The sequence below is a fragment of the Rana temporaria genome, chromosome 3 (assembly GCF_905171775.1).
Source record: "Rana temporaria chromosome 3, aRanTem1.1, whole genome shotgun sequence".
NCBI classification, from domain to species: Eukaryota; Metazoa; Chordata; class Amphibia; order Anura; family Ranidae; genus Rana; species Rana temporaria.
The window spans coordinates 451,661,303-451,689,060 of record NC_053491.1 but is presented as its reverse complement, the minus strand read 5'-3'; the positions used below and the strand labels follow the sequence as shown (position 1 = coordinate 451,689,060).

General features: G+C 41.5%; 1 protein-coding gene across 1 annotated transcript in view; it reads right to left on the bottom strand.

Annotated features, from left to right (window-relative positions):
* LOC120933436 (venom factor-like) overlaps positions 1–27,758 on the bottom strand; it is a 120,540-nt gene that overhangs the window by 78,545 nt on the left and 14,237 nt on the right. The window contains exons 6-15 of the mRNA XM_040346653.1: positions 27,597–27,679; positions 26,380–26,467; positions 26,097–26,199; positions 23,735–23,855; positions 20,636–20,751; positions 19,739–19,885; positions 18,591–18,791; positions 17,748–17,939; positions 7,983–8,144; positions 3,397–3,526 (exon numbers count right to left, since the gene is read on the bottom strand). Of these exons, the coding sequence (XP_040202587.1) occupies positions 3,397–3,526; positions 7,983–8,144; positions 17,748–17,939; positions 18,591–18,791; positions 19,739–19,885; positions 20,636–20,751; positions 23,735–23,855; positions 26,097–26,199; positions 26,380–26,467; positions 27,597–27,679 (1,343 nt within the window). The remainder of the gene's footprint in view (positions 1–3,396; positions 3,527–7,982; positions 8,145–17,747; positions 17,940–18,590; positions 18,792–19,738; positions 19,886–20,635; positions 20,752–23,734; positions 23,856–26,096; positions 26,200–26,379; positions 26,468–27,596; positions 27,680–27,758) is intronic.

Genomic DNA, 27,758 nt, shown 5'->3' with positions numbered 1-27,758 from the left:
GCAGATGTGTCACTGTCCACCGTTCCCATTGAGAGACCTTCCCTTGTGCATCTATCCTAAAGTAGAACTTATAGCAAATCTTGAAAAGAGTAAGGGAGGGTTATAACCCCTGTCCCCAGTTTTTCCCCCATCTGTGTCCCATTGGGGAGATTCACCCTAAAGTGGAATGTTACCCGTAACAGCTTGATAAAAAAAAGTTCTTTAGCAAGGAACATACATTTCACATAAATAATTATGCTACCAAAAATAATGTAATGTACCTCCAGCACTGTTTCTGTTACTTCTTGCCATTTTACTGAAGCCCAAAGCCCCAGCAGTAAATCATAAAGCAGAACTAAATTCATCAATTTATCAGTTTCAAAAAACAGTTACATTCCTGAAATGCTGGAAATGCAAACTGTTATGCGAGTACACACGATTAGATTTTCCGTTGGAAAAACCTTGGATGGTTTTTCCGACTGAATTCTGCTCAAGCTTGGCTTGCATACACACACGGTCAACCTTCTAGAACGCGGCGACGTACAACACTATAATGAGCCGAGAAAATGAAGTTCAATGCTTCTGAGCGTGCATCAAATTGTTTCCAAGGATGCGTCGTAATTTTGTGCGTCGGAATTGCTACAGACGACCGGATTTTCTGATTTGAAAACCAGCTCTCAATCTTTTGCTGGCAGAAATTCCGACAGCAAAAGTGCGATGGAGCATACACACGGCGGAATTTCCGATCGTGTGTAAGGGGCATATCAGTGTGTAAACTATGTATTGCTGGATTCTAAGCACTTAAGGACCACCCCACATATATGTACTGCGACAGGGTGGCCCTTAAGTGCGAAATCACGTACCTGTACATTATTTTTTTCGTTAGCTCTGTGGCACACGCTGCCAGAGTCCCGCTCCCGCTGTGATTGGTCACAGCGGGAGACAATCAGTGGGTCTGGCAGACCCGATGTCACAGTTTGGTTGATAGTCAGAGTGCATGCAGCCAATGATATTATTGGTGTATGCGCTCTGAAGGTCCGGCTTACTGTGCTGTACCTTCATAGCCCATGCCATAAACCACGGTTCCCGCACGCATGCGCTGGAGTGACATCATCACGGCTCCGGCCACTCACAGCCCCACTCACAACTGTGGGGAAGAAGTCAGCTGTCTCAGTGGTGTGCGGGCGCCGCTGGAGGGCTTTGTTTTAATGTGAGTATTTCATAATTTTTTCTCTGGATTTACAACTTCTTTTATTCCGCTTTAAGACTGTCAGCAGATCGGCCTCTACAAACTCAGCAGTGCCTAAAAATGGATAGCAGCTGAGCATGTGCAGAGCAGGGTGGGACAGTGTATTGCTGGATTTTAAACAGTATAGGCAGTCACTTATTTTTAATGTTTTACATAGCTATACCTACAAAAAGGGGCCAGCCTGAAGTCATCTAGGAGGACTTAGTATTCTGACTAAAGTTCCATGTTAATGTCCTGTCTAATAGCCGAACAATAAGTGGGAGAAAATCCCTGCAAGTTCAGGTAATCTCTGGGAACCCCACCCAGGTCACCAGAACTAGTGTCCCCCTGGAAGATTTCCCCTCTATTACTCTTCTTTCCACCCACATCCAATTTGCATGTCAGGAGATTGTGACAGGTGTTCTATCAGAAAGTGACGTTGCCTCGCGACCATCTTGGTACACCCACACTCGTCTGCAGTAAGCCTAGAGTTAGAAGTCGGTAAGCGGACATCTTTATACACCCACCAGAGTTTTGCTTGTCAAGCCCTGTACACACGATCGGTCCATCCGATGAGAACAGACCGATGGACTGTTTTCATCGGTTAACCTGACTGATGGTCCGTCGCGCCTACACACCATTGGTTAAAAAAACAATTATGTCAGAACGCGGTGACGTTAAAAACACAACGACGTGCTGAAAAAAATGAAGTTCAATGCTTCCAAGCATGTGTCGACTTGATTCTGAGCATGCATGGATTTTTAACCGATAGACGTGCCTACAAACGATCGTTTTTTTTTCTATCGGTTAGGTATCCATCGGTTAAATATAAAACAAGATTGCTTTTTTTAACCTATGGATAATTAACCGATGGGGCCCGCACACGATCATTTTGGTCCGATGAAAACGGTCCATCAGACCGTTCTCATCGGTTTGACCGATCGTGTGTACGCGGCATCACAGTTATTGTTAACAGTAAACAGATTATATAGTGAAATGCAGTATTTTGAAGTTTGCAACACTGTATTGATGTTTAATTTTAAATGCAGCGGTGTTCGTTCACATCAGCAAACCTGAGATCAGCAGGCTTCCTGCTGCTTTTAAAATTAAACAGCCAGTGGGTGTATAAAGATGTCCACTTGCCGACTTCTAACTCTAGACTTACTGCAGACGAGTGTTGGTGTATCAAGATGGCGACGAGGCAACGTCACTTCGGTTGCGAATCGCTTATATGTTAAGGTGACCAGATTTTTTAAATAAAATCCGGGACATATTTTTTCTTTACTAGTAATGGCAACAATCAGCGACTCTGTGCCCATCGCCGCCCGCCTCACAGCCTCTCAAGTCTTACTCTTCGTGCCCCGGCTACTACTGGATGGGGAGCGGAGGAAGATCACTCCACCAGGGAAAGCAAGGAGATAGGCAGGTGGCTGGCCAGGATTTGAGCCAAGGCAGAAGAACATGTGAGCGGAGCTGAATGGGAATGCACCCGAAACTGAAGAAATATTCCCTCCACTCCGACCAGTACATGATCATCAGAAAGGGGCACAGATAATGGAAAAATACAATCCCCCTATGCTAGTAGGCACGGCGGAGCGGGGGGTGTAATTCAATTTTTTTTATTTTAATTCTGCACTGACTGTCTTTGAAATTGCCCCTGCCCCCTATTAAATCCAATCTGAGGACAAAACCAGGGACAGACTTGGTCCGAGGACAGTGTCCTCAATCAGGGGACTGTCCCCTGAAACTGGGGATGTCTTGTCACCCTAGTATATGTGCAGTAGGCCGGGTAGTGGCTTTCTGATGGATAGCAGTTATCTGATAGAACACCGGCTCGCCAGTTCACACATCTCCGGAGTGGCTCCAGAGCGAATTGCATGGGAGTCCTGGGCGTCTTCTGGTCCATTTCAGGTCCTAATTCAGCCAAAAATACAAACTGAAATCTGACCTGAAACGGTGAATGGAGATGCACTGGACCCCCTGCTGTGAGCCGCTCCGTGCTTCAGACTGAACACAGCCTTAATGATAATGGTACAGAGGACAAATAGAGAGGAGGAATCTCCCTAATGGGAGCACAGACAGCAATAAAATCCTAATAGGTGTTCTAATCCCTCTATACTCTATCCACAAAAAAATGAAACATGTTTAGTTTACTTTACCACTACAAGAAAAAATAAAAGGGAGCCAACCTGATCTTTGCACAGTGGTAGCCTTTGTACTGGATAGCAAAGCCAAGCCAGCATCAAAAAACACCCCCATGTTGTCAGCACCACTTCCAGGGGTACATCCAAGATCTGACTTCTCCACAGAGTTCCACACCTAAATAGGATAGAAGAAGGGACAGGGTAGTTCTTCAAGCCACAATATTCCTTTTTTTTAATCTAACTCATATTTATTTACATTAAAACCTTGGTTTGAGAGTAAGGCCCCTTCCACACGTGCGGACCGTATGTCCGCTTTTTCATCCATCCGTTTGCGGATGAAAAAGGGACATACATTGGTCCCTATGTGATTGCGGGTGTCAGCGGATGAACATCCACTGACACCCGTAATCGTCCGCCTCCGCAAACATCCGATTTTGCAGACGGAAGAAAATCCTATTTTTTCTTCCGTCTGCAGAGCGGATCGGATGAACACAGACATACGGTCCGTGTTCATCCGCTCCACCCATAGGGGAGAGTGGAGAAAAGACAGGGCGATCCCTGCACAGTGTGCCGAGACCGCCCTGTCATCTGCCGGCTCAGCGGGGATATACAGAGCGATCCCCGCTGAGCTTACGGACATAAGGAGGCGGATCATTACTGATCCGCCCCGTGTGAAAGGGGCCTAACTTGGTTTGAGAGCGTTTTGCAAGACAAGCAACATTTTTTAATACATTTTGACTTGATATATAAGCGATGTCTTGATATACAAGTAGCATCATGTCACAACGTAGTATAAAATAGAAGAGAGGAGCCACTAAGTGTAGCAAAATGGTTACATTTAATGAAAGTACAACATTTAGCAACATATTGCTACACTTATGCCGCGTACACGTGATCATTATTTTGGCATGAATAAAAGTTGTTTTTCAAAAACGTCATTTAAAATGATCGTATGTGGGCTTCACATCATTTTTTCAGGTTCTGAAAAACGACAAAAAAAAAATTTGAGCATGCTGCATTTTTTAACATCGTTTTAAACAATGCCGTTTTTCGGGTTGTAAAAAATGGTCGTGTGTGGGCTAAAACGACGTAAAAAACCTAGAAAACCCATTTTCTAGAAACCCATTTAAAATGATCGTATGTGGGCTTCACATCATTTTTTCAGGTTCTGAAAAACGACAAAAAAAAAATTTGAGCATGCTGCATTTTTTAACATCGTTTTAAACAATGCCGTTTTTCGGGTTGTAAAAAATGGTCGTGTGTGGGCTAAAACGACGTAAAAAACCTGCACATGCTCAGAAGCAAGTTATGAGATGGGAGTGTTCATTCTGGTAAAACTACCATTCATAATGGAGTAAGCACATTCATAACGCTGTAACAGACAAAAAAGCACGAATCGTCTTTTACTAACATGGAATCAGCTAAAGCAGCCCCAAGGCGAATAGAACTTCCCCTTTATAGTGCCGTCGTACGTGTTGTACGTCACCGCGCTTTGCTAGATAATTTTTTTAAAACGATGGTGTGAAGGCAACATCGTTTTAATGATGAAGTTGGGAAAACTTCGTTTTTTCGACATGCTGAAAAACAATTAGGTAGATTTAGGTAGGATGGATTAACTTTAGGGCGGCGTAGCCTGTTTAGGCTACACCGCCGTAAATTAGCTAGGCTAGTAATGATTCTCAATATACTTACCTGCTAATTTACGGCGGTGTAGCCTAAAACGAGCGGGCGTAAGGGCGCCTAATTCAAATGGGTTGGAGGGGGGCGTGTTTAATGTCAATGAGGCTTGACCTCACGTTTTTGACGTTTTTTTAAACTGCGCATGCGCCGGGCGACTACATTTCCCAGTGCGCATTGCGGCTAAGTACGCCATACGGGCCTATTGATTTCGACATGGACGTAAACGACGTAACTCCCGACTCGCGGACGACTTACGCAAACGACGTAAAAAATTAGAACTTCGCGGCGGGAACGGCGGCCATACTTTAACATTGTTATTCCACTTCATAGGTGGAATAACTTTAGGCCGCCTAAGGCCTTACGGAAACTACGTAATTTGACTGCGGCGGCCTGGCGTACGTTCGTGAATCGGCGTACAAGCTCATTTACATAATCTACGCTGGCCGCAATGGAAGTGCCACCTAGCGGCCATCCGAAAAATTGCAATCTAAGATAGGACGGCGCAAGCCGTCCTATCTTAGATATGTTTAAGCGTATCTCTGTTTGAGCATACGCTTAAACATACGGCGGCGTAGATTCGGAGTTAGGTCGGCTTATCTACTGATAAGCCAGCCTAACTCTTTCTAAATCTACCTAAATGTTTTTTTTCAATGCGAAAAATGATTGTGTGTACGCGGCATAAGAGGCGCCTCTCTTCTCTTTTATACTCTGTAGCACCTGCTGGATTTTGCTTCTAATCCCCTTGTGGAGGCTTCCATTTGTGGATGAACATTTTATAGTTACACAACTTATCACATTGCTATAATCTTTTTATATGGACTATAAACTGAAAGGCATATGAATAAATGGTTGTGGAACAAATCATTTGAGTTTCCATTATTTTGTATGGGCAAATTTGCTTTGATATACAAGTGCTTTGGATTACAAGCATGTTTCTGGAACAAATTATACTCGCAACCCAAGGTTTTACTGTATATATTTAGCTGTGAAATAATGTTTTATGTTACAATTTAAATACAGTATTTGTTCATCAGTGCTGAATCAGGGTTGCCATCATCCCTGTAATTAATGTATAATATCAAATTATACAATATAATATCAAAATATCTCTTTAAATCGGAATTTTAAAAGGCAACCAAAAATGACAAAAAATATAATGTAAAAATAATTTTATTAATATCACTTTAAAAACTCCTCACATGATGCACATGTTTCAAAGTGGTAATACCCAAAACCATGAGTAGCTGTATGATCAGAAGTTCAATAACAGCAGTTCATAGAATGGGCTATGAAACGTTGTTTCGAATGTCTTCCTCAGGGATATTAATCACCACTAAACATCTAAAAATATATCAATTTTCTTTTACGCCTAAGCCTATTTCTGACATTTGTTGCTTACAAGATATATATATATATATATATATATATATATATATATATATATATATATATATATATATATATATATATATATATATATATATATATATATATATGCATACATATATATTAGCAGAGACCCTAGAGATAAAAATGGTGATTGTTTAAATTTTTTTGTCACACGGTATTTACGCATAACACTCTTTCAAACACACTTTTTGGGAAAAAATACACTTTTTTTCATGAATTAAAAAAAAAAAAACAGTAAAGCTAGCCCAAATATTTTGTATAATGTGAAATATGATGTTAAGCCAAGTAGCCAAGTAAATAAATGCTAAATATGTCACGCTTTATAATTGCACACACTCTTGGAATGGCGACAAACTAAGGTACATAAAAATCTCCATAGGCAAGGCTTTAAAAAAATGTAACGGTTACCAGGGTAGAGTTACAGAGGAGGTCTTCTGCTAGAATTATTGCTCTCACTCATGTGTGATTTGAACATTGTTTACATATGCGGGCGCGACTTACGAATGCGCTTTCTTTACTGTGCGAGCTTGCAAGGACATGGGCGCTTTCAATTTTTTTTCTTATATACTTTTTTTTTACATTTGTCACTTTAAAATAAAAAAAATTCTGATCACTTTCATTGCTGTCACAAGGGATGTAAACATCCCTTGTGACAGTAATAGGTGGTGACAGGTACTTTTTATGGAGGGATCGGGGGACTAAAAGACTCCAAACCCCTCCTTTGCACTTCAAAGTATTCAGTGATTCTGAATACTGTCATTCTTTTTAAACCGGTGCCATTGTCAGCCGAGTAAACTGGAAGTGACGTTGTGATGTCCGCCGGACCTTGCCGGAATAGAGGACGTCATCGCGGCTCCTGCCACCGGACCTGCAAACGTAGACTACGTATTGGCCTAAACTGAGGAAAAAAATGTTTTTTATATATTTTTTGGGGATATTTATCATAGCAAAAAATAAAAAATATTGTTTTTTTTTTCAAAATTGTCTCTCTATTTTTGTTTATAGCGCAAAAAATAAAAACTGCAGAGGTGATCAAATACCACCAAAAGAAAGTGCTATTTGTGGGGAAAAAAAGGAAGCCAATTTTGTTTGGGAACCATGTCGCACGACAGCGCAATTGTCAGTTAAAGCGACGCAGTGCCGAATCGCAAAAACTGGCCAGGTCCTTTACCTGCAAATGGTCCGGGTCGTAAGTCATTAAGAAACAGCATGCAGCAAGCAGGATAGAAATATATTCAATTCTAGCTTAACATTACCGAACATATTATGTAGTTTAACATTTGGCTCATCAAACCCTATCATTTAAAAATAATAAATATTCCACTGGTAAGTTTGCAATGGTAAATGATGGCCTGAGACAGTCAGAGGAGGGGAAAATTAGAAAATAAGAAATTGCTGTAAATTAAATAAAAAATAAATAAAAAAATAAAAAATAAATATATATATATATATATATATATATATCAGGAGGACTAAAACCTGGACACATTTTTCAGACTGGGCTGTGGCTCCCCAAGTAACCAAGATAGTCACACACAAACCTTGCTCTGGGATATCTTGTGCTTGCTGTTAAGTACATAGACACCTTTGTCTACAGCTACCATTCCCACGTAGGCCTTGTGATCTCCTTTCAGCTTTAACTTCATGGAAGAACCAGGACTTTGAACTTTGTTGTCTCGCTCTGTGTTACCCGTCACCTCCAGCTAAAAAATAACATAAAAATGTCAGTTAGAAAAAACAAAACTATACATTTTTGCAGATCTACATACATAAATTTACAGTAAAGTCTATAACATCTGGATGAAATAGAAAATAGACTCCGGAGGGACAATGTCAGGCTGGTGGGGCTACCGGAGAAATGTGAGGGGGCTAGACCAATAGAATTTTTGGAAAACTGGTTTGTAAAACTATTTGGTAGAGAAAGCTTTTCACAAGCATTTACAATAGAAAGAGCGCATAGAGTCCCCTTTAAGCCTCCCCCCACTGGGGGGCGTCCAAGATCAATGCTACTAAAATTTTTGAATTACCGAGATAAAGAGTCCCTATTGAGAAAGAGTAGAGAAATGGGAGAGGTTTTTTTTGAAGGCTCTAAAGTTTCATTTTACCCTGATTTTTCTCCCCAGTTACAGAAGAGAAGGGCGGGGTTTCTGGAGGTTAAACGGAAAATGCAGAGGGCTAAACTTCCATATGCTTTATTGTACCCAGCGAGGCTACGGGTGGCTGCGCTGGGAATGACATTATTTTTTGATAAACCTGAAGATGCAGCATTATGGATGGAAACGCAATTAAAGGAGGGAGGGGGGAGCTAGGAATAAGGGGTTTAATTTGTAACTCGCACGGATAGGGGGGGGGGAGGTGGGAGGAAGGGTGCACACTTAAACGAGTGAGAGGAATTGGTCAAGAGTTGAATAGAGAAGGGAGGATTGTGAATGAGGAGGGGTGGGAGAAGTGGGGAGGGGGGGGGAAGGGGGGAGTGAATGAAAGTGTGTTAAGAGAGGAAAGGATGATATGGGAAACGGCCATAGGAAACCCCTTTGGGGAACACCTGGGTAGGTGCGGAGGGGGGGGAAGGGGAGGGAGGGGGAGGAGAGGGAGGAAGGGTGGGAGGGGAGGGGAAGATAAGTACATAATACACAGGGAAAAAATGTTCACTGTAATAAGTAAAATATATGTAAAACACGAACCAAAGAAAAGTATAGAAGGTAATGATAATGCACAAAGGAATGGGAAAATGGGAAAATGGCAAAGTATTTCACAAGGGGTAAAATTTTCTATGGGAAAATAAAGTTTGAAAACCTACATGGAAACAACACTAAAATAGCACATACATTTTTTGGGGATGTCAGCTCACAAGTTCTAATAGACACGGTAAAATTTAGTAAGGACTATTTACACACAAAGATAACTAGGGTAATGAATAGCTATATAAATTATGTTTTGGGTTGGATGCCTCTGCTCCCCTTGGTATATCCTTGGTTGCTATATGTAAAGTAAAATGTTAAAATTAAGCTCATGGAATGTTAGAGGCCTGGGAACTGCAGCTAAAAGGGCTGCAGTCTTTGCCACGCTGGAAAAACATGGAATAGGGCTGATGTGTCTGCAGGAAACCCATCTAATGAAAAATACAAGCTACCTATTACAGAGTAAAAAATACCCTACTCAGTACCACTCAGTGCACTCTACATATTCTAGAGGAGTGAGTATTTTGGTGAGAGATGGAGTGGGGTTTTCCTGCAGACAGGTCAGCATAGATGAATACGGTCGATTTATTTTTCTGCATTGTATAATAAACAACAAAATGTATATAATAGCAAATATATATGTTCCCCCGCCCTTTAGGATTGATATTATGCTCAGATTAAATGAATTCATATTGGGGAAGGAAGAGATACCGGTGTTGGTGGTAGGAGACTTCAATGAGGTCTTGGACCGAAGAGTGGATAGGTTTCCCATACCGTTGGTCCCAGACCTCATGAAAAATAGCCGCCTGGGTCAATTCTTGGAAGAGGTTGGTCTGTTAGACTTGTGGAGAGTGAGGAATCCGGGGACTCAACAATATTCTTGTTACTCAAGTACGCACGATACACTCTCCAGGATTGATATGGCCCTGGGGAATTATTTAGCATTACAGTTGGTGGGGAAAGTAATATATTTGCCAAGAGGAGTGTCTGATCACTCTCCTATGGTACTTACCCTAAATCAAGGTGGACAAAAAATTCAGAGAGATTGGAAAATTAATGCACACTGGTGTGAGTTAATAAAGAAGTCGGATGAAGTTCTGCCCAAACTGAAGGAATTTGTAGATATCAATGAAGGCACCACGGGCACTGGGATATTATGGGACACCCTGAAGGCGTACCTACGAGGTGTCCTGATCCAGCAGATAGCAAAATTTAATAAAAAAGCAAGAGAGGCGGAGGAAAAATCCCGTAGAGAGGTGTTGGAGGCAGAAAATAACTATGTGGGGGACCCAACGCCGAAGGGAAAGAAAACATGGCTTGAAAAACAACAAGCGTATAAATCAGTAATTACAAGGGAAGTAGAGACCAGACGAATTTTCTTGCGACAATCCTCATTTGCAGAAGGGGAAAGTGTTGGAAGGATGCTGGCGCAGGTGGTAAAATCTAACTCTTCCTCCTCCGGCGTTCGGTCCATAAGATTAACAAACGGCGCGATAACTTCGGACACCTCAGAGATAGTGCAGATTTTTTGGGCATACTATCAAGAATTGTACACTACACAAAAGAGGGGAATGGAGAAAGAAATGGAGGACTTCCTGGAGAGACTAGAAATCCTGTTTATATCTCAATCAGAAAGGGAAGAATTAGAAAACCCAATAACACTTGGGGAGTTACAGTTGGCAGTAGCAGGTATGGCGAACCAAAAGTCGCCAGGACCAGATGGCCTTCCAGTAGAAATGTACAAATATTATGGAGATATATTGTTACCCGAGCTTATAAAAACATTAAATGGAGCGGCGGTAGAAGGTAAACTCCCTGCCTCAATGCTGGAAGCAACGGTTATAATTATACCAAAAGATGGGAAAGATCCACTGGACCCTGTGGCATATAGACCTATATCCCTTTTGTGCTCTGACGCTAAAATTATAGCAAAGGTCTTGGCAACAAGGCTTAACAGGGTTATTTCAAAATTAATTCACCCAGATCAGACGGGGTTTATAGCTAATAGATCTACTAGTATGAACATCAGGAGGACATTTCTAAACCTACAAACCCCAACACAGAATGAGGGAGCAAGGGCCGTATTGTCACTGGATGTGACCAAAGCCTTTGACAGCGTAGAATGGGGGTATATTTGGAGGGTGCTGGATAAATTTGGGTTCGGTCCGATTTTTTCAGGGTGGATAAAAATGCTCTATGATAATCCTAGTGCTAAGTTAAAAATAAATAATGAATTCTCAAAAAAAATTGTCCTCGAGAGGGGGACGAGACAGGGGTGCCCCCTGTCACCCCTGCTCTTCGCCCTAGCGATGGAACCTCTGGCAATTGCTATTAGGTCAAATATCGAGATATCCGGATTCCAGAGAATGACGGGAGAAGAAAAAATTGCGCTTTATGCCGACGACATCCTGCTCTTCCTGGGAGACACGGAACAATCTCTGACAAAAGCAATGAGCTTGGTGGAGGAGTTTGGGAGTTTTTCGGGATTAGAAATAAACTGGGGGAAGTCCGAGCTACTGCCGATAGATCCACTTGGAGAAACAGCGACATGTGGACTGCCACAGTTAACAGTGGTGGATACAATGAGATATCTGGGGATATTGGTGACGAAAAACCCTAATCAATACATTTATAAAAATCTCATCCCTCTACTTGCTAAGTTCAAACAAAAAATCTACATTTGGAAACGTCTCCATCTGTCAGTGGCGGGCAGGTGTAGCTTAATCAAAATGATTTGGCAACCACAACTTTTATACATAATGCACAATTCCCCAATATGGATTGGTAAAAAATGGTTCAATAAAATTGAATCTCTTTTTAGGGAGTTAATTTGGAAAGGGGGACAGGCTAGGATACGCCTTCGCACATTACAGCTCCCGGTGGGGGAGGGAGGACTTGCAGTGCCCCAACCCGAGATCTATTATTTTTCTGCACAATTGCAACAAATAGGGGGAGGTAATATCCCAGGAGGAGGTACCCCTAATGGGAGGATAATGATGAACGGGGTCTCTCATGACACTATCTTTGAAGCACTAGAGGCTGATTCTTTTAGATATAGGATTCCAACAACAAAAATGATAACTAAAATATGGAAATCGGTTAAAAAACTGATGGGCTATACCGGGTTTTCTGAACTCTCCCCCCTGTGGAATAACAACAAACTGAAGGAAGTTCTCCAGATAGGAAAGGTCAGAGCATGGGAAATAAACGGTATTAAAAGGTTGAAACAGCTGTATAGAGAGGATAAATATAGGAAATTTCAGGATTTAAGAGAGGAATTTAAGATACCTCAATATTCATTTTTCACTTATATACAGGTGGGGCATGCCCTTGAAGCCCAGTTTAGGACACAAACGCTAGTGTGGTGTGAAATGCCCCTTTTCCAAGAACTAGGCAAGGTAGGACCAGCCAAGGGACTCATCTCTGAATTATACAAACAGATGGGTAAAAAGGCTAATATGGGCCGGCATCTTCTAAAAACAAAAGAGAAATGGGAGGAGGACCTGGGGGAAATGACACAGGATCAATGGCGGAGGGTTCTGGAGATGGGGCCGAAAGTTTCGGTCTCACCCCCACAGAAGGTCTCCCATTTGATGCTGGTGAATCGAGCTTATTATACACCTAAACGTCTGTTCAACTTTGGGAAAAGAACAGATGACAAATGCCCTAGATGCCAGGGGACCGGAGACCTAGTACACATGGTGTGGCGATGCCCAAAGTTGTTTCGATATTGGGAGGGGGTAGTAAATGTCTTAGGGGAGACATTTGGTGTACCTCTGGAGGCAGAAGCCACACTATGTGTACTAGGATATAGAAGGGAACGGAACGAGAAGAAAAGCACTACAGTAGTATTACTGAGATGTCTGTTCCAAGCAAGGAAATTAATAATGTTAAGATGGCAGGCGACAACACCTCCAACAATAAGGGAATGGGAGGGAGCAGTAAATGAGACGATATGTAAAGAAAAAGCAGTCTATATAAAAAGAGGTAACCTTAAGGAGTTTGAGGAGATGTGGAGACCTTGGTTGGAACAGAAGGACCTGCCCCTCTAGTGGGTAAGAAATATAACTGGGATGAGGTAGAAATAAAATAACTCTTAAAAATAAAGCTAGACATGTGTCATTTAGGAAAGTTGGGGTCGGCTTCGAAACCCCACCAGGGGAGAGAGAAAAATGGGGGGAGGGTTTAGGTATATAAAGTGAAGAACAAAAATTTTTTGGTATCAACCACACTGTGAACAGATATAAGAACAGCCCCCTGTAATGGGGATGATCTGAGCATTTTATCTTTTTCTCTTTTTCTTTTTTTGTTCTCCTCTTATCTTTTTCTTCCTTCCTATTAGATGTTGTCTCCCTTTTCCTTTATATGAACAAGATAATCAATGTATATTTTTAACTTTTATAACAGATGTATCGCATACTAAGATTAAGTAACAAATAAGAAAGGATGTTGGTTCTTGGAATTTTTTTTTGATATGAAAGATTTGTTTAAATAATCAAATGTGTATAAGGAAAAAAAAGACAAATAAAGAATGAAATTTAAAAAAAAAAGTCTATAACATGGCTTTGCAGGTTTTCCTGGGTTCAAGGGACATCATCTGTAGGTACTGCAAGAAACATTACCAACAGGTACTGGGCCAGGGGTTAAATATGAGGTACCTGCCTTCAAGTTTGTGGAAGTTTGTCATCTAATGCCCTACCTTCCTCAGCAGTATCTACTCACCTTTACCTCTTCCCATGCTCCTCTATGCAGGGCAAAACAACAGGTAAACATTAATTTGAGAACTATGCATATAGTTACCTTCCTAGCACCCCAGTGAAAGCAAAGTCCTCTGAAATCTTCTAGTTGCTGGGTTTATAACTTACACTGGCTTATGGACCACCCATAGGATAGTGCTGATTGGCCAAGTGCCATCATACTACATTGTCAAAAGTATTGGGATGCCTGCTTTTACATGCACATAAACTTTAATGGCAACTCAGTCTTAGTCCGTAGGATTAAATATTGAGTTGGCTCACCCTTTGCAGCTATAACAGCTTCAACTCTTCTGGGAAGGCTGTCCACAAGGTTTAGGAATGCATCTATGGGAATTTTGACCATAGATGCAGCACATATTTTTTCATGGGAGGCCATGGCTTTACTTTAAGAAATCTCTGTTGCTTTAATGAAGTTGAAAATAAAAATAATTATACCTGCTTGCTTAGAAAAATCTTCCAGTCCCGTCTGTGTTGTTAACATGTGTGAGATGGCCTCAGCCTTACACCACTCCACACGCCACACCCACTGACATGTTTCACCCCACCCACCTGGGTTAGTCATAGAGACTCAGTGGGTGGGGCAAAACATGTCAGGGCATGGCTTATTGAGTGATGTAAGGCTGAGGCCATCTCACACATGTGAACAACAATAGACCGGTATACTACCCACACTACTGGATGGTGATATTCTGATATGTAGAAGTGGCCTCATCCCTTTCCTAAAGACCTTAGCCTTTCGGAGATAACCTCCAATCCTTAGGGTGAACTCCTTCCTTAAACCTTCTCACTTCTACTTTCTCCCCACTAACCCACCCTCCTTTCTTCTTTCATCCCTCCTTTTCCCTCTTGCCCTTTATTCCTTAAGTTTCCTCTCTCTTTTTTTATCAACAAATGACTCTCCTTATCCTCTCTTTACATTTTTTAATAGTACTTCTCATGAAAACTTTGGCTCATTTAACTTTGGCTTTACCATTTCAAAAAAATGTACCTCTCCAGCCATATTTTGATGTGACAACTAGGCTAATTCTCAGTCCTAATTCCATTTTACAATGCCTGCATTTACTTGTGGCTTGGAGATGGCTCTGCCAAATACTATATTTGTGTATTTCTTACTGCTTTATTAAATAAAGTTGTAGCACCCTCTACCATAGGTAGGTGCTAGAGGTGAGGATTTTTGTGTGGTAGCTGCCAGTCAGGTAAATTTAGGTTGGACTATGCTTCAGGCTAGGCTTTCTTGTTTTGATCTGGGGGCAGGGTGTGGTTAATGTAGCAGTGGGTGTGACCACCCCTACTTCAAGCAAGAATGTTCTGGAAGAGGGATAGGGCTGGGAGCTGGAGTGAAAGGGAGCTCATGTGAGGAGCCCTGACCAATCCCCAACTGGAATTGGCAGGGGACAGGCCTCCTTCATAAGCTCGGGTCCAGCCCACTGGAGGGGAGTTGTTGGCTGGGAGAAGTGAAGAATGGAGTGTTAGCAGAAGGCTCATCCCCATCTGGGAGGGTGTGCGCACCTCGGTGGAGGAGCCTGGCAGCTGGGAGGGAGCCTCATCCCCACAGTCATGGAGAAGGTATTCTGCGGTGAGTGAGGCACATTGGATATCTGGAAGAGGCATGCCAGGGGAGCTGGGTGCAAGGCCAGAGGAGAGACTGTGGGGTTTTGTATCAAATCGATGTGACTTGCGGGCACAGGATTAAAATAAAAAATTAACCTGTAAAAAAAAAATCCTATGCTGCTGAGCGCCACTTTGATGAAGGCAAACCTCCTCTTGAAGCCTCGGAAATTGACACTTCCAAGAGTGCTGATCTCTTGAAATGCAGTAGTTACACAGGGGTCAGCAGGATCGGAACTACTCAGCACAGTGGGGACACATGAGATAAACACTCTCAGAAATGTTGGTTTCTGAAGATACTTCAAGGGGCCAATTTCAGTTCATCAGAGCAGCCATGGAATTGAATGACTATGACATTATATGACAGAGATGTGGCCAGTGCCCAGGTGGGAACAGGGACGAGTAATGCCCCTACAGGCTGCCAGAGGCATATGCAGAAACACTGTATTGGCATCAAGGCTGAGCTCTCTATAAAGGAGCAGCATTTCTCCGGACAGACAATAATGTAACTCTTTAGGTTCCATGGCACAGGATAATAAAAAATGTTTTATACAGATAACTCCTTTTTACAAACATCTTTCCTAATACGGTTGCTTTCTTGCCCATTGAGGTATGCATACCTTTCGGAGAATAGGAAATCTTTAAAGATTTTATTCAAGTCCATTAGTCCATGTCCTGGAACCAGGGCTTGAGTCCTGCAGTGCATGGGAACGGCGTTCCTGTACTTTTTTCACAGCAGGAATGTCGTTTCATGTTAGCAGCCACGTCCTGCAGGGCCAACAGCGCAACTGCGCTTGCGCCTTTCCGAAGCCTGCAAAGCTTGTACATGATCGCCTATTTTCGGTTGGGCGGACACATTCGCAGTGGTATAATGGCGCCGCCTGGCACCATTCTTGAATAGAAATCAGTAACACTCCTTCTCGGGTCTCAGCGGCCGTGGCACCTCACCACAGTAGAGAGGAGAAGGACAGTAGCAGTGCACTGATGTGAGTGTCTGGTGGTGGCACCTCAACATATCATAGAGGAGGACACTGATGTGAGGGGGACAGAGGAGGAGATTACTAGTGCGGAGTGAAGGGGGCAGAGGAGGACATTACTGTGGGTGGTAAAAGGGGCCGAGGTAGACATAATTTTGGGGGTGAAGGGGGCAGAGGTGGACATTACTGGAGAAGGGGTGAAGGGGCAGAGGTGGACATTAATGTGAGGGGGGGAGGTGAAGGGGGCAAAGGAGGATATTACTGTGGAGGGGGGAGGTGAAGGGGGCAGAGGAGGACATTCCTGGTTGGGTGAAGGGGGCAGAGAAGGACATTACTGTGCGTGCAGGGTTTTAGTCATGTAAGAACTCGTGGGAACATACTTTTTTTATTTTTGAGGTGGGGGGGAATCTTGGGTGACTTCTCACACTTTTTTTCCCAGGACTTGACCCCTGCCTGAAACTCTGGCAGGATTCCTGCCAAGGGGGCAAAAATAAGTAAAGTAGCAATCACATACTCAGCACACTTAGGCCGCGTACACACGATCGGTCCATCCGATGAGAATGGTCTGATGGACCGTTTTCATCGGTCCAAACCGATTGTGTGTGGGCCCTATCGGTTAGTTAACCTTCGGTAAAAAACTTGCTTTAAAATTGAACCGATGGATGCCTAACCAATAGGTCAAAACCGATCGTTAGTATGCAAAAGCATCGGTTAAAAATCCACGCATGCTCAGAATCACGTCGACGCATGCTTGGAAGCATTGAACTTCGTTTTTTTCAGCACGTCGTTGTGTTTTACGTCACCACGTTCTGACACAATCGGTTATTTAACCTATGGTGTGTAGGCACATCAGACCATCAGTCAGCTTCATCCGTTAACCGATGACAACGGTCCTTCGGACCATTCTCATCGGATGGACTGATCGTGTGTACGAGGCCTAAGTATTCCTTTCCCATACATGGAGCGACCTCTCTCTTACCCAGAAGCAGTACTCATTAACTGTTGGCCCCAGCAAAAAGCCTGAGAAAACCTGACCAGCAGAGTTAACCTCTGACTTCCCAGAGGCACCAACTCAGCAAGGCAACATAATTAAACACCACAACATTTAGTACTAAGAAAGAATTAAAAAAAAACACACACACAAGGCATAACAACCTCTTAGTAAGCTGATGATTATATTATTACATATAAAGTAATTTGCATTACTATTACATATACAGTAATCGTATAAACTGAGTTAGAAAAGAGCATAATAAGAGTTTAAGGAAAGTCATGGTGCTCACCGTTCCCATGCAGGTATCTGCCACGTCCACCCAAATGGAGTCAGATACAATGTCGTTTCCTACAAGATAATATGCTATCAGGCGGAACGATGGTATGTAATCCACTGTGATTGGAAGGTTCATTGTCACCAGGGCCTGGCCAGCCAGCCGTTGTTGTCTGTCTACTTTCAACACCCTGCCCTTGTTCATGATCTGTTGGGAGGCAAAAGACATCATAAAAAATCACATACAAAGTACCCTCCTTAACTCCAATGAAAACAAATATATATATTTCATCACTGCTAATAGGTTGTGTTAGAACTGTCCTACACATTAAGCATGTTAGGGCTGCTGTAAAACAAGGATAATTAGATAGTCCTTTTCTGTTTTATTAAACACTCCTGTCTAAACAAAACAGTTTTTTATAGTGTGATTTCTAAGGACAGAGCTGTGATATGTTAACCTAACAACAATCTTGTCTTGAAGTTTGGTTAGCTTAAATCAAAATGAATGTCTTAATCTCAATACCCTCAGTCTAAAAAAAGTAGGGGCAGCACTTACCAGCAACATGGACACACAGGTCATCTGCATGTATGGACCTAATAGTAAACATCATGGTCCTAATAAGGAAACACTTTACTATGACAGTGAGGTAATGACATCATAAGACAATCAATCAAGGTGGGGGTCTTGATCGCACATGGATGAAAGGTTTGTCCTGGGATGGGGGCCTCCCAAATGAACCAACATAGGATTCAACAATCTCAGCATAACTTGCTTTACATTATCAAATTGGTGGGGTGGCATTATATCTTATTCTAGAGGCTAACATCCCATGGAGAATAAGTAAAACAGTAGAATTACCACGTAGGTAAAATGTGTGATTCCGTTTTGAACTGCAGCATTGGTGTTGCGGATGTTGAAGTTCACGTTAAGGTTATCTCCAGGTTTGACCTCGGAAGTGGTGATACCAATATGTAGGTAATTGCCGTTTGAGTTGTAGGCAATGGCTGTCATCGTTGCAGAGGCTTCTCTCTCTGCTGACAAACCCTGAGACGTTTTTACCTATAGAAGAGAAGGTTATATAGTATAGAGTTTCATTTTGAAAACTGAAAAACAATGCAGAATTTATTCCTCCCACATTAAAACAGACTCCATTTGCAGATATAATCGAGCAGTTGTGGTAGACTCATCTGACATTGAAGGCCTCAGTACGACCCTGGAGATGAACAAAGGGTCACATAAAGTACTCAGTGTATGTAATGCTACATGGAATTGTCAGAGACTGCAGACATGCTACAGTAGATGGTCAGAGACTGCAAATATGTTACAGGAGATCGCCATAAACTGCAGACATGCTACAGGAGATGGTCAGGGACTCCACACATGCTACAAGAGATTGTCAGAGACTGCAGACATGTTTCAGGAGATGGTCAGAAAAGACTGTAGACATGCTATGTGAGATGGTCAGGCATTGCAAGCATTCTTCAGGAGATGGTCAGAGACTGCACATGCTACAAGAAAATTCAGAAACTGCAGACATACTACAGGCATGGTTGAATACTGGGGATATGCTGTAGGGAATTATTACAGACGTTTCACAAAAGACCACTAGAGATGCTTTAATAGTCTCTTTACAAATCAACGCTCCAACATTTGTGCATCTTATGTACATCCCCCTTAAAATGACTGTCATCACATATGACATTTATCTCAGAAAGATCCACGATAAAAAGTCAGAGAAAAAAAAAAAGAAAAAGGGAAATAAAGAATGAACAACACAGAAAAAGGTAGATGTTTCAGACTTTGGGCTTTTAACGGGTCACATTTCAGCATTAAACCCCATGAAACATTATGATAGCAGTCATGTCTACTAGATGAATGTTATCAACCAACTACCTTTAAATTTAACAGACTGTGATAGCAATCACATAAAATATAGATGACCAGAAATTGCAACAGACAATAGGAAACCTCCTTTTGAGACCAGGACGGTACAGAGGGTCACTCACAGTTATTGAAAGGCGATTGATATTAGCAGCAGTGTTCAACGTCAGTCGAGATGTTCCCTCAGGTCCTGTCAAACCTTGAACGTTTCCTGGTTGTGCCACCACCATGATCCTGTTAGCTGGAGAACCATCGGGGTTTGTGACAAACACCTGAGGAATATGAAAGAATGCACAGCCAGCCTTAGATTTTATGGTGCAACATTTTATGAAAGGCACTCCTTTCCTAGTGTAAGAAAAAAATATTGTTTTGCTCCTTTTTCTTAAAATCTTGCAAAATTGTCACTTCTTCCACTTAATGAAATTTTCAGCAAGACTTTCACTTCAAGGTTTTGGGGTGGCAACTGACATACCAACAAGAATGGAAAAGGAAAAGAAAAAAGGAAAAGTGAAGGGGAAAAGAAAAGAAAGAACGAAAGAAAGAAAGAAAGAAAGAAAGAAAGAAAGAAAGAAAGAAAGAAAGAAAGAAAGAAAGAAAGAAAGAAAGGGAAAAGGAAAAAAAAGGAAAAAGGAAAAGAAAAGGGGATGGGAAAAAGAAGAAAATTTAAAAGGAAAAGAAAGGGAAAATAAATAAAATTAAAGGTACAAGAAAGAAAAGGTAAACTAAAGGGGAAAGGAAAATAATTGAAAAGGGAAAGGGGAAAGAACGTAAAAGAAAAAAGGAAAGGGGAAAGGATACAAAAGGGGAAGGCAAAGGGAAATAAAAAAAAAAGGGAAAAGGGAAAGGAAAGGAAAAAGAGATTAAAAGGACATAGAAAGAGAATAATTCCTCCTACAGTGAAGCTGTGTTTGGGTCAAACTCAGGAAAGCTATTTATGCCTTCAAGATGTGAGGTTAAATTCCAGACATTTCATTTTCTAAATGTTATCAACATATTTTAGATAAGATGCACAACATCCTTACCGTAAGGTCAAAGGGCATTCCAGGCTTGAAATACTTAGAGGTTTTAGTAAGGAGGATTTTATAGGGAGATTTCACAATATGAATATTTTCTAACTCGGCTTCCACCATTTCACTGCCTGGAAGAGAGAAGGAACAGGGGTTTAAAAGCACACCACTAAAATGGAAGAACAGATAAATGTAAAATGTTTAAAACAGCTACAATGCTTTTTCCTAATTAGAAAATAATCCTTTAATGCAGTCAATGTTTCCAGATATAACATTATTTGTTTTGGGTGTAATAAAGGAAATGTTTTCCATTCTTTCTTTGTTATGGTGCCCAAACAGAAAGTGATGGAACTCTCTTCAGTTGGGTTTTAGACAACAAAGAAAACAATTTTTATTTATTTATGGGTTACAGTTTTGGGGTGCAGCTAGGAGAATACAGATAAATAAAAATATCTCTCTCTCTCTCTCTCTCTCTCTCTCTCTCTCTCTCTCTCTCTCTCTCTCTCTCTCTTTACTGTGTATGTTTTGATAATGCCAAGGTACTTGATAATTTTTTAAGGGATAACTAAAGCTCTTTTTACTTTACTGTTACACTATCTAGTTGGCAGTTAAAGTGATGTCCCTAATATTGTGGTGGTAATTTAAGGCATCAATCTGGGAGGTAGGACAGAACGTATCTGCCTTTATGCTGATGATATTATTTTGTATATGCAGGACTCTTATACCACCTTAACAGTGGCTTTGTAGATGATTGAGACCTTTGGAACTTACAGTATTTGTACAGTACAAGATTACAGTAGTTGGAAGAAATCTGCTTTGATGCCTTTATATCCTGCATCGTGGACTGATGTCTGGTCTCACTCTCCACTAAAGGTAGTTAGTTACCTTTTTAAATATTCAGGATCTTAATCACAGTGTACCTGTCTGAGGCATTAGCGACTAACATAGCTCCCCTAATGAAATTTTGTTTAAATTAAAAATGTTGTTGCCAAAAGCCCATGGCCTATGTTGGGTTTCCATATGTCAGACCTGTTTGTAGTAACATTGCCTTCTCTGCATCTGGGGACTGCTGGTCTGCAGGCACCAAGAACCAATAAGCTGTTTTTTTTTGTTTTTTTTTTAGTAGAGGGCGAACAAAACGCCAGATATTGACAATATGAGGGGGTTATTTATTTAAACTGCATCATGCAAAATCTGGTGCAGCTCTGCATAGAAGCCAATCAGCTTCCAGGTTTTATTGACAAAGCTCAATTGAACAAGTTGAAGTGAGAAGCTGATTGTCTGTCTACCATGCACAGCTGCACCAGTTTTAGTAAATCTCCCCCTATATGAACAGTGCAAGAACGTTTTTAGACAATACATTTGACCACTGTAAGAGCTTTGTCATGGAGTTGCCACCTAAGGGTTAATAGTGCAGACTGATTTCAGTGATTGGCAACAGGCTGCCTTATTTAAACACCTCAGCAGCACTGTGTCTTCACTGCCTGATCTGCAGTTCATACCTGTTCCTGTGACTTCCTGTTCCTGTGATCTGATCTGTTTCCTGTGTTTGACCCGGCTTGTTTGACTACAAATGATCTCTGTTATCCTGATCCTGGCCTGCCTTGTAACCACGCTCAGCTCTACACTGCTTGATATCCTGTTGCCGAACATGCCTGTATCCTGACCATTCTCTGCCTGCCTTTTTTAACATGCGTTTTTACAGCATTTTTATACACATTGGAAGGAGGGTTTTTTTTGTTTGTTTTTTACCCTTTTTTCTTTTGGACTTTTTGCCTGTCCTTGTATTGCCCCTGGAATGGGCAACAAAACCCAGAACTGGTGGTGTGAATGAGCCCTAAAACTGGCCATTCCGAAGTTTGAAATAGGTGGCTTGTTACCCTGATGCCGCTTACACACAACCGTTATTCATGTCATACACAACGTGATTTGTCGTGATTCCTCTCAAGCCTGCCTTGCATACTTATGATCTATACTTATGATCTATATACAGTTTGTATTTTTTATAGTTGCTACGCAGCATCAACGCATCCACCCGCATTTTTCCCCCAAGTCTGCTGTAAGGGAGCATTGACGGTGCCACAGTCTTGACTTTGTCTAGTGGGTTGGTTTATGCTGATAAACCCCCGTGTTTTCCCTTCCCCATCCACCAATTCTACTTATACATATATATTTTTTGTTTTGCTTAGTTTTTTTGTATATTATGTGTATTTTGTTATTTTTGTTTCAGATACTATCCAGTCTGTTTCTCCTGAAGAAGGTGTAGAATTCTGTGAAACATGTAGAGGAATACTTATCTATTGAGGACCCGCTAAATCTCTTGCCTCCATTTTGGAGTTCACTAAGTATTAGTGAAACAAATGTATAGACAGACTGTATTTCAACACACCTTTTTGAAATTGAAATCGATGCCCGCTTCTCTGTATCTGGATATTCAGTTTTTATCTTTATGTATAAGTAAAAAACCCTTAAAGTGGAGGTTCACCCAAAAAGTAAATTTTTAACATTAGATTGAGGCTCGTTTTGTCAAGGGGAATCGGGTGTTTTTTTTTTAAATCAAAACAGTACTTACCGTTTTAGAGATAGATCTTCTCTGCCGCTTCCGGGTATGGGCTGCGGGACTGGGCGTTCCTATTTGATTGACAGGCTTCCGACGGTCGAATACATCACGTCACGATTTTCCGAAAGTAGCCGAACGTCGGTGCGCAGGCGCCGTATAGAGCCGCACCGACGTTCGGCATCTTTCGGCTACTCATGACGCGATGTATGCGACCGTCGGAAGACTGTCAATCAAATAGGAACGCCCAGTCCCGAAGACCATACCCGGAAGCGGCGGAGAAGATCTATCTCTAAAACGGTAAGTATTGCTTCGATTTTTAAAAAAACACCCGATTCCTCTTGACAAAATGAGCATCAATCTAATGTTAAAAATAGTTTTTCGGGTGAACTCCCGCTTTAATTTTACTCTACATGTATTGTACCCAATAATCCATTTTTTGGAGACTGCTAGGGGAATTGTCTCCTTTTCAATTACCCAGTGTCTCTGTTCCTACATAGTACTGAAATAGCATCATTAACATGTAATTAATTCCCTGTGAAGGTTCCTTTACTCACCTGAGTCAGTAACCACTGTGACAGACATATAAAGGGAGAACTGGAGCATGTCATCTTCATCCTTAAAGTTCTTCACAAATTCTTTTCTCAGTAAGGTAACTGTACCATCTCCATTTTCGATCTAAGAAATAAAATGTGAGGAAAAAGAATAATGTGAAGTTAACTACTTCACCACGGAAGGTTTCACCCCCTTAATGACCAGGCCATTTTTTACGATACAGCACTGCATTATTTTAACTGACAATTGCACGATCATGCAATGCTGTACCCAAATAAAATTCATGTCCTTTTTATCCCACAAATAGAGCTTTCTTTTGGTGGTATTTGATCACCTCTGTGGTTTTTATTTTTTGCGCTATAAGCAAAAAAATTGTGACAATTTTGAAAAAAAAAAAAACAATATTTTTTACTTTCTACTATAAAGCATACACAATAAAAAAATAAAAAATAAAAAGAAATCACATTTCTTCATAAATTTAGGCCAATATGTATTATGCTACATATTTTTGTTAACAAATCCCAATAACTGTATATTGATTAGTTTGCACAAAATGTATTGCATCTACAACCTATGGGGTATTTTTATGGCATTTTTCTTATTTTTTACTAGTACTGGTGGCGATCAACGTTTTCTAGCGGGACTGCATCATTGCAGCAGACAAATCGGATACCTAACGGACACTTTTGACACTTTTGACACTTTTTTGTGAACCAGTGACATTATTACAGTGATCAGTGATCAGTGATCAGTGCTAAAAATATGCACTGTTATGCCCCGTACACACGTTCGGAATTTCCGATGGAAAAAGTTAGACAGACTTTTTCCATCGGAAATTCCAACCGTGTGTGTGCCCCATTGGAGTAATTCCATCGGAAATTCAGATGAATTCCATCAGAGTTTAGATAGAGAACAAGTTCTAATTTACTCCGATGGAATTCCTTCGGAATTCCGATGTGAGTTTGGCCGGGCAAAAACCAGATTGTGTGTACATGGCATAACTGTACTAAGGACACTGGCAGGGAAGGGGTTAACTTCATGAGCAATCAAAGGGTTAAAGTGGTTGTAAACCCTTTAAAAAAAACCCTGCAAGACAAAGGCATAATGAGCTAGTATGTATAGCATATTAGCTAATTATGAATTACTTAGCTTAGATCGAAGCCCCCTCAGCCGTCCTCGTCCCCCCCTCTGGCGACATCTCTCTTCCGCACGCGCGCAGGAGCTGCTGGTAACGGAACACGGATCGAAGCAACGACACATAAGTGCGCATGTGCCGATGACATTGGAACATGTAGGGGACAGGGGATATCTCCTTAAACGTGCAGTTTTAGGACTTATCCTGGGTAGCTACAGGTAAGCCTTAATATAGGCTTACCTGTAGCATAAAGTGGTTGTAAAGGGTTTACAGCCACTTTAAGTGTGTCCCTCGAGTGTGCTTGCTAACTGTGTTGGGAATGGACTGACTCAGGGAACACAGAGATCCGTGTTCCTGCTTAGCAGGAACACAAGATCACTGTGTTTTTCTCTGTCAGCTCAAAGTTCTGCTTCTCAGGAGAACGATTGGCAGATGTTGGCAGAGGCAATGTGAGCTGCCCTGCCACAGAATATCTGCGGTAGGTGGCCTTTAAGTGGTTAAAACTAGAAGGCTGTGGTGCATGTGTGTGTAAAGGCGTGAACAAATTCTGTAAATTAAGAAAGCTTTCAGAAATAGAAATGTTAATAGTCTATATTTATCAATTAACAAAATGGGTAAAAAAAAGTAAATGAACAGAAGAGAGATCCAAATCAAATCAATATTTGGTGTGCCTGCCTTTTGGCTTCAAACCAGAATCAATTCTTCTAGGTACACTTGCACACAGTTTTGAAGGAACTAGGCAGGTAGGTTGTTCCAAACATCTTGGAGAACTAACCACAGATGTTTGCCTTTTGCCTCTTCATTTAATTCCAGACAGACTACATGATGTTTAGATCGGGGCTCTGTGGAGGACAAACCATCACTTACAGGACTTGTTTTCCAACTCCATTTGCAGTAATGCAACCCCATATTTGCAAGGACCCTTCACCATACTTCACTGTTGAAACCCATTATTGTACCACTCTCCTGCCCTTCAGAAAACTAACAGCCTCCTGCTACAGCCAAATGTTTCAGATTTTGACTATTCAGTCCAGAGCACCTGGTGACATATTTCTGCAACCCAGTTCCTATGTTTTTGCGCAAAAGACATGGAAACAAGGGTCAACTATGCACTCATATTTAAAAAGGCATAAAAGTACAAATAGTAAAAGAAAAAGGAAAAAGGTCTAATTTTGAAAAGTTTTGAGAGTTTTGAAAATAAAAGTTGAACTGAAATATACTCTTCTAACCTGAATCCTCCTAAGGGTATTCGGAAAGCTTGTCTTTACCCCATCCTTCGCTACTCCAAACAATACAAATGCTGAACCGTGCACCTCTTTCCCATAGAGGTATCTGAGAAAAAAAATAGAACAACACGGTAAATAAACCAACCAATGAAACATTTGTCAATGAACAACGCATACTTCCTGTACAGATATTACCAATCACTAGAATAGACATCACCCATTCCTCCAAAAAATCTGCATATTTTAATATAACTGTTTTTACATCACATATTTACGCTGAACTCACCTTACTCTTAAATCTACGACAAACTCTTGATCATCAAAATAAAAGAATCTTTGGTCTGGAATCAGTTGGATCTCAAATGTTGGCAATACTAAAGAACGAGAAAGAGGTCATTAGGAAGTTACACATTTATTTTTACCTTGACAGTGCAGAACAAAATACTTATAGCCCAACTGAACTTTTAGTTTAACCACTTGCTGGCTGTGTTATAGTCGAATGACAGCTACAGCACAGCCAGCTAGTTCTGGAATGCATCATATGAGGGCATGCCATGATCACGCCCGCCACGTGCCCTGTGATCGCAGTGTCTGGAGGACACTGATGGTTACAGATTGAGGTAACAAGCCAATCAGTGGCTCTTTACCACAAGATCAGCTGTGTCCAATCACAGCTGATCATATATCTAAACAGAAGCCAGTTATCGGCACTCCTTTCCTCACCTTAACAGCATGAGGAGAGGAGAAGAGAGATGATAACCGGCTTGTGTAAAAGGGACATGTACACTGATAATCAGGGCACTGATTACCAGTGTCCCTATTATCAGTGTAGTCCCAACAGTACCCACCAGTGCTGCCAGTCTGTGCCCACCACTGCTGCCAATGTGTGCCCACCAGTGCTGCTAATCAGTGCACATCATTGCCTCCTCATCAGTGTCACCTATCAGTTCTGCCTACCAGTGCCCATCAGTGCCATCTATCAGTGCCCATCAGTGCCGCCTCTCAGTGCCACCTATCAGTGTCCATAAGTGCCAGCTATGAGTTCAGCCTCATCAGTGCCTCCTACCAGTGCCCATCTGTGCCACCAATCAGTGTCCATTAGTGCTGCCATTTAGTGCACATCATTGCCTTCTCAGTGTCACCTATCAGTGCTGCCTACCAGTGCCCATCAGTGCCATCTATCAGTGCCCATCAGCAGTGCCCATCAGTCCTGCCTCTCAGTGCCCAACTTAAAATGCACACATTTTTATACTTATATTCAATTGAAAAAGTATGGATATTGTGTGAATTTGTATGAAAACATTTGATAATAAATTTATTATTGTTTTGTATTTATTTTACTAAAGTAGAGCACAGTGCAAAGATCTATAACTAAAATGTAGCAACCTACAACAAATCAGATTTACTTTGGGATGGTTTGCTCCAAATGGATTGATGTATTCTACTGTGAACAGTCTGTTATTGGTGTCCCTACATTTCTTTTTTTAAAGGTAAAAACCTTACCATATTCCCTCACTTCGAAATTTGCGGTATAGTTCTGAAGAGGAGAGTCTTCGAATCTTGCTGCTATGGTCCATGTCCCCACACTGCATAAGAAAAATGTGCGTCATTTTTATCCCCATGCATATGGAACAGCTCATTCATTTACAGTAGATATACACTGAT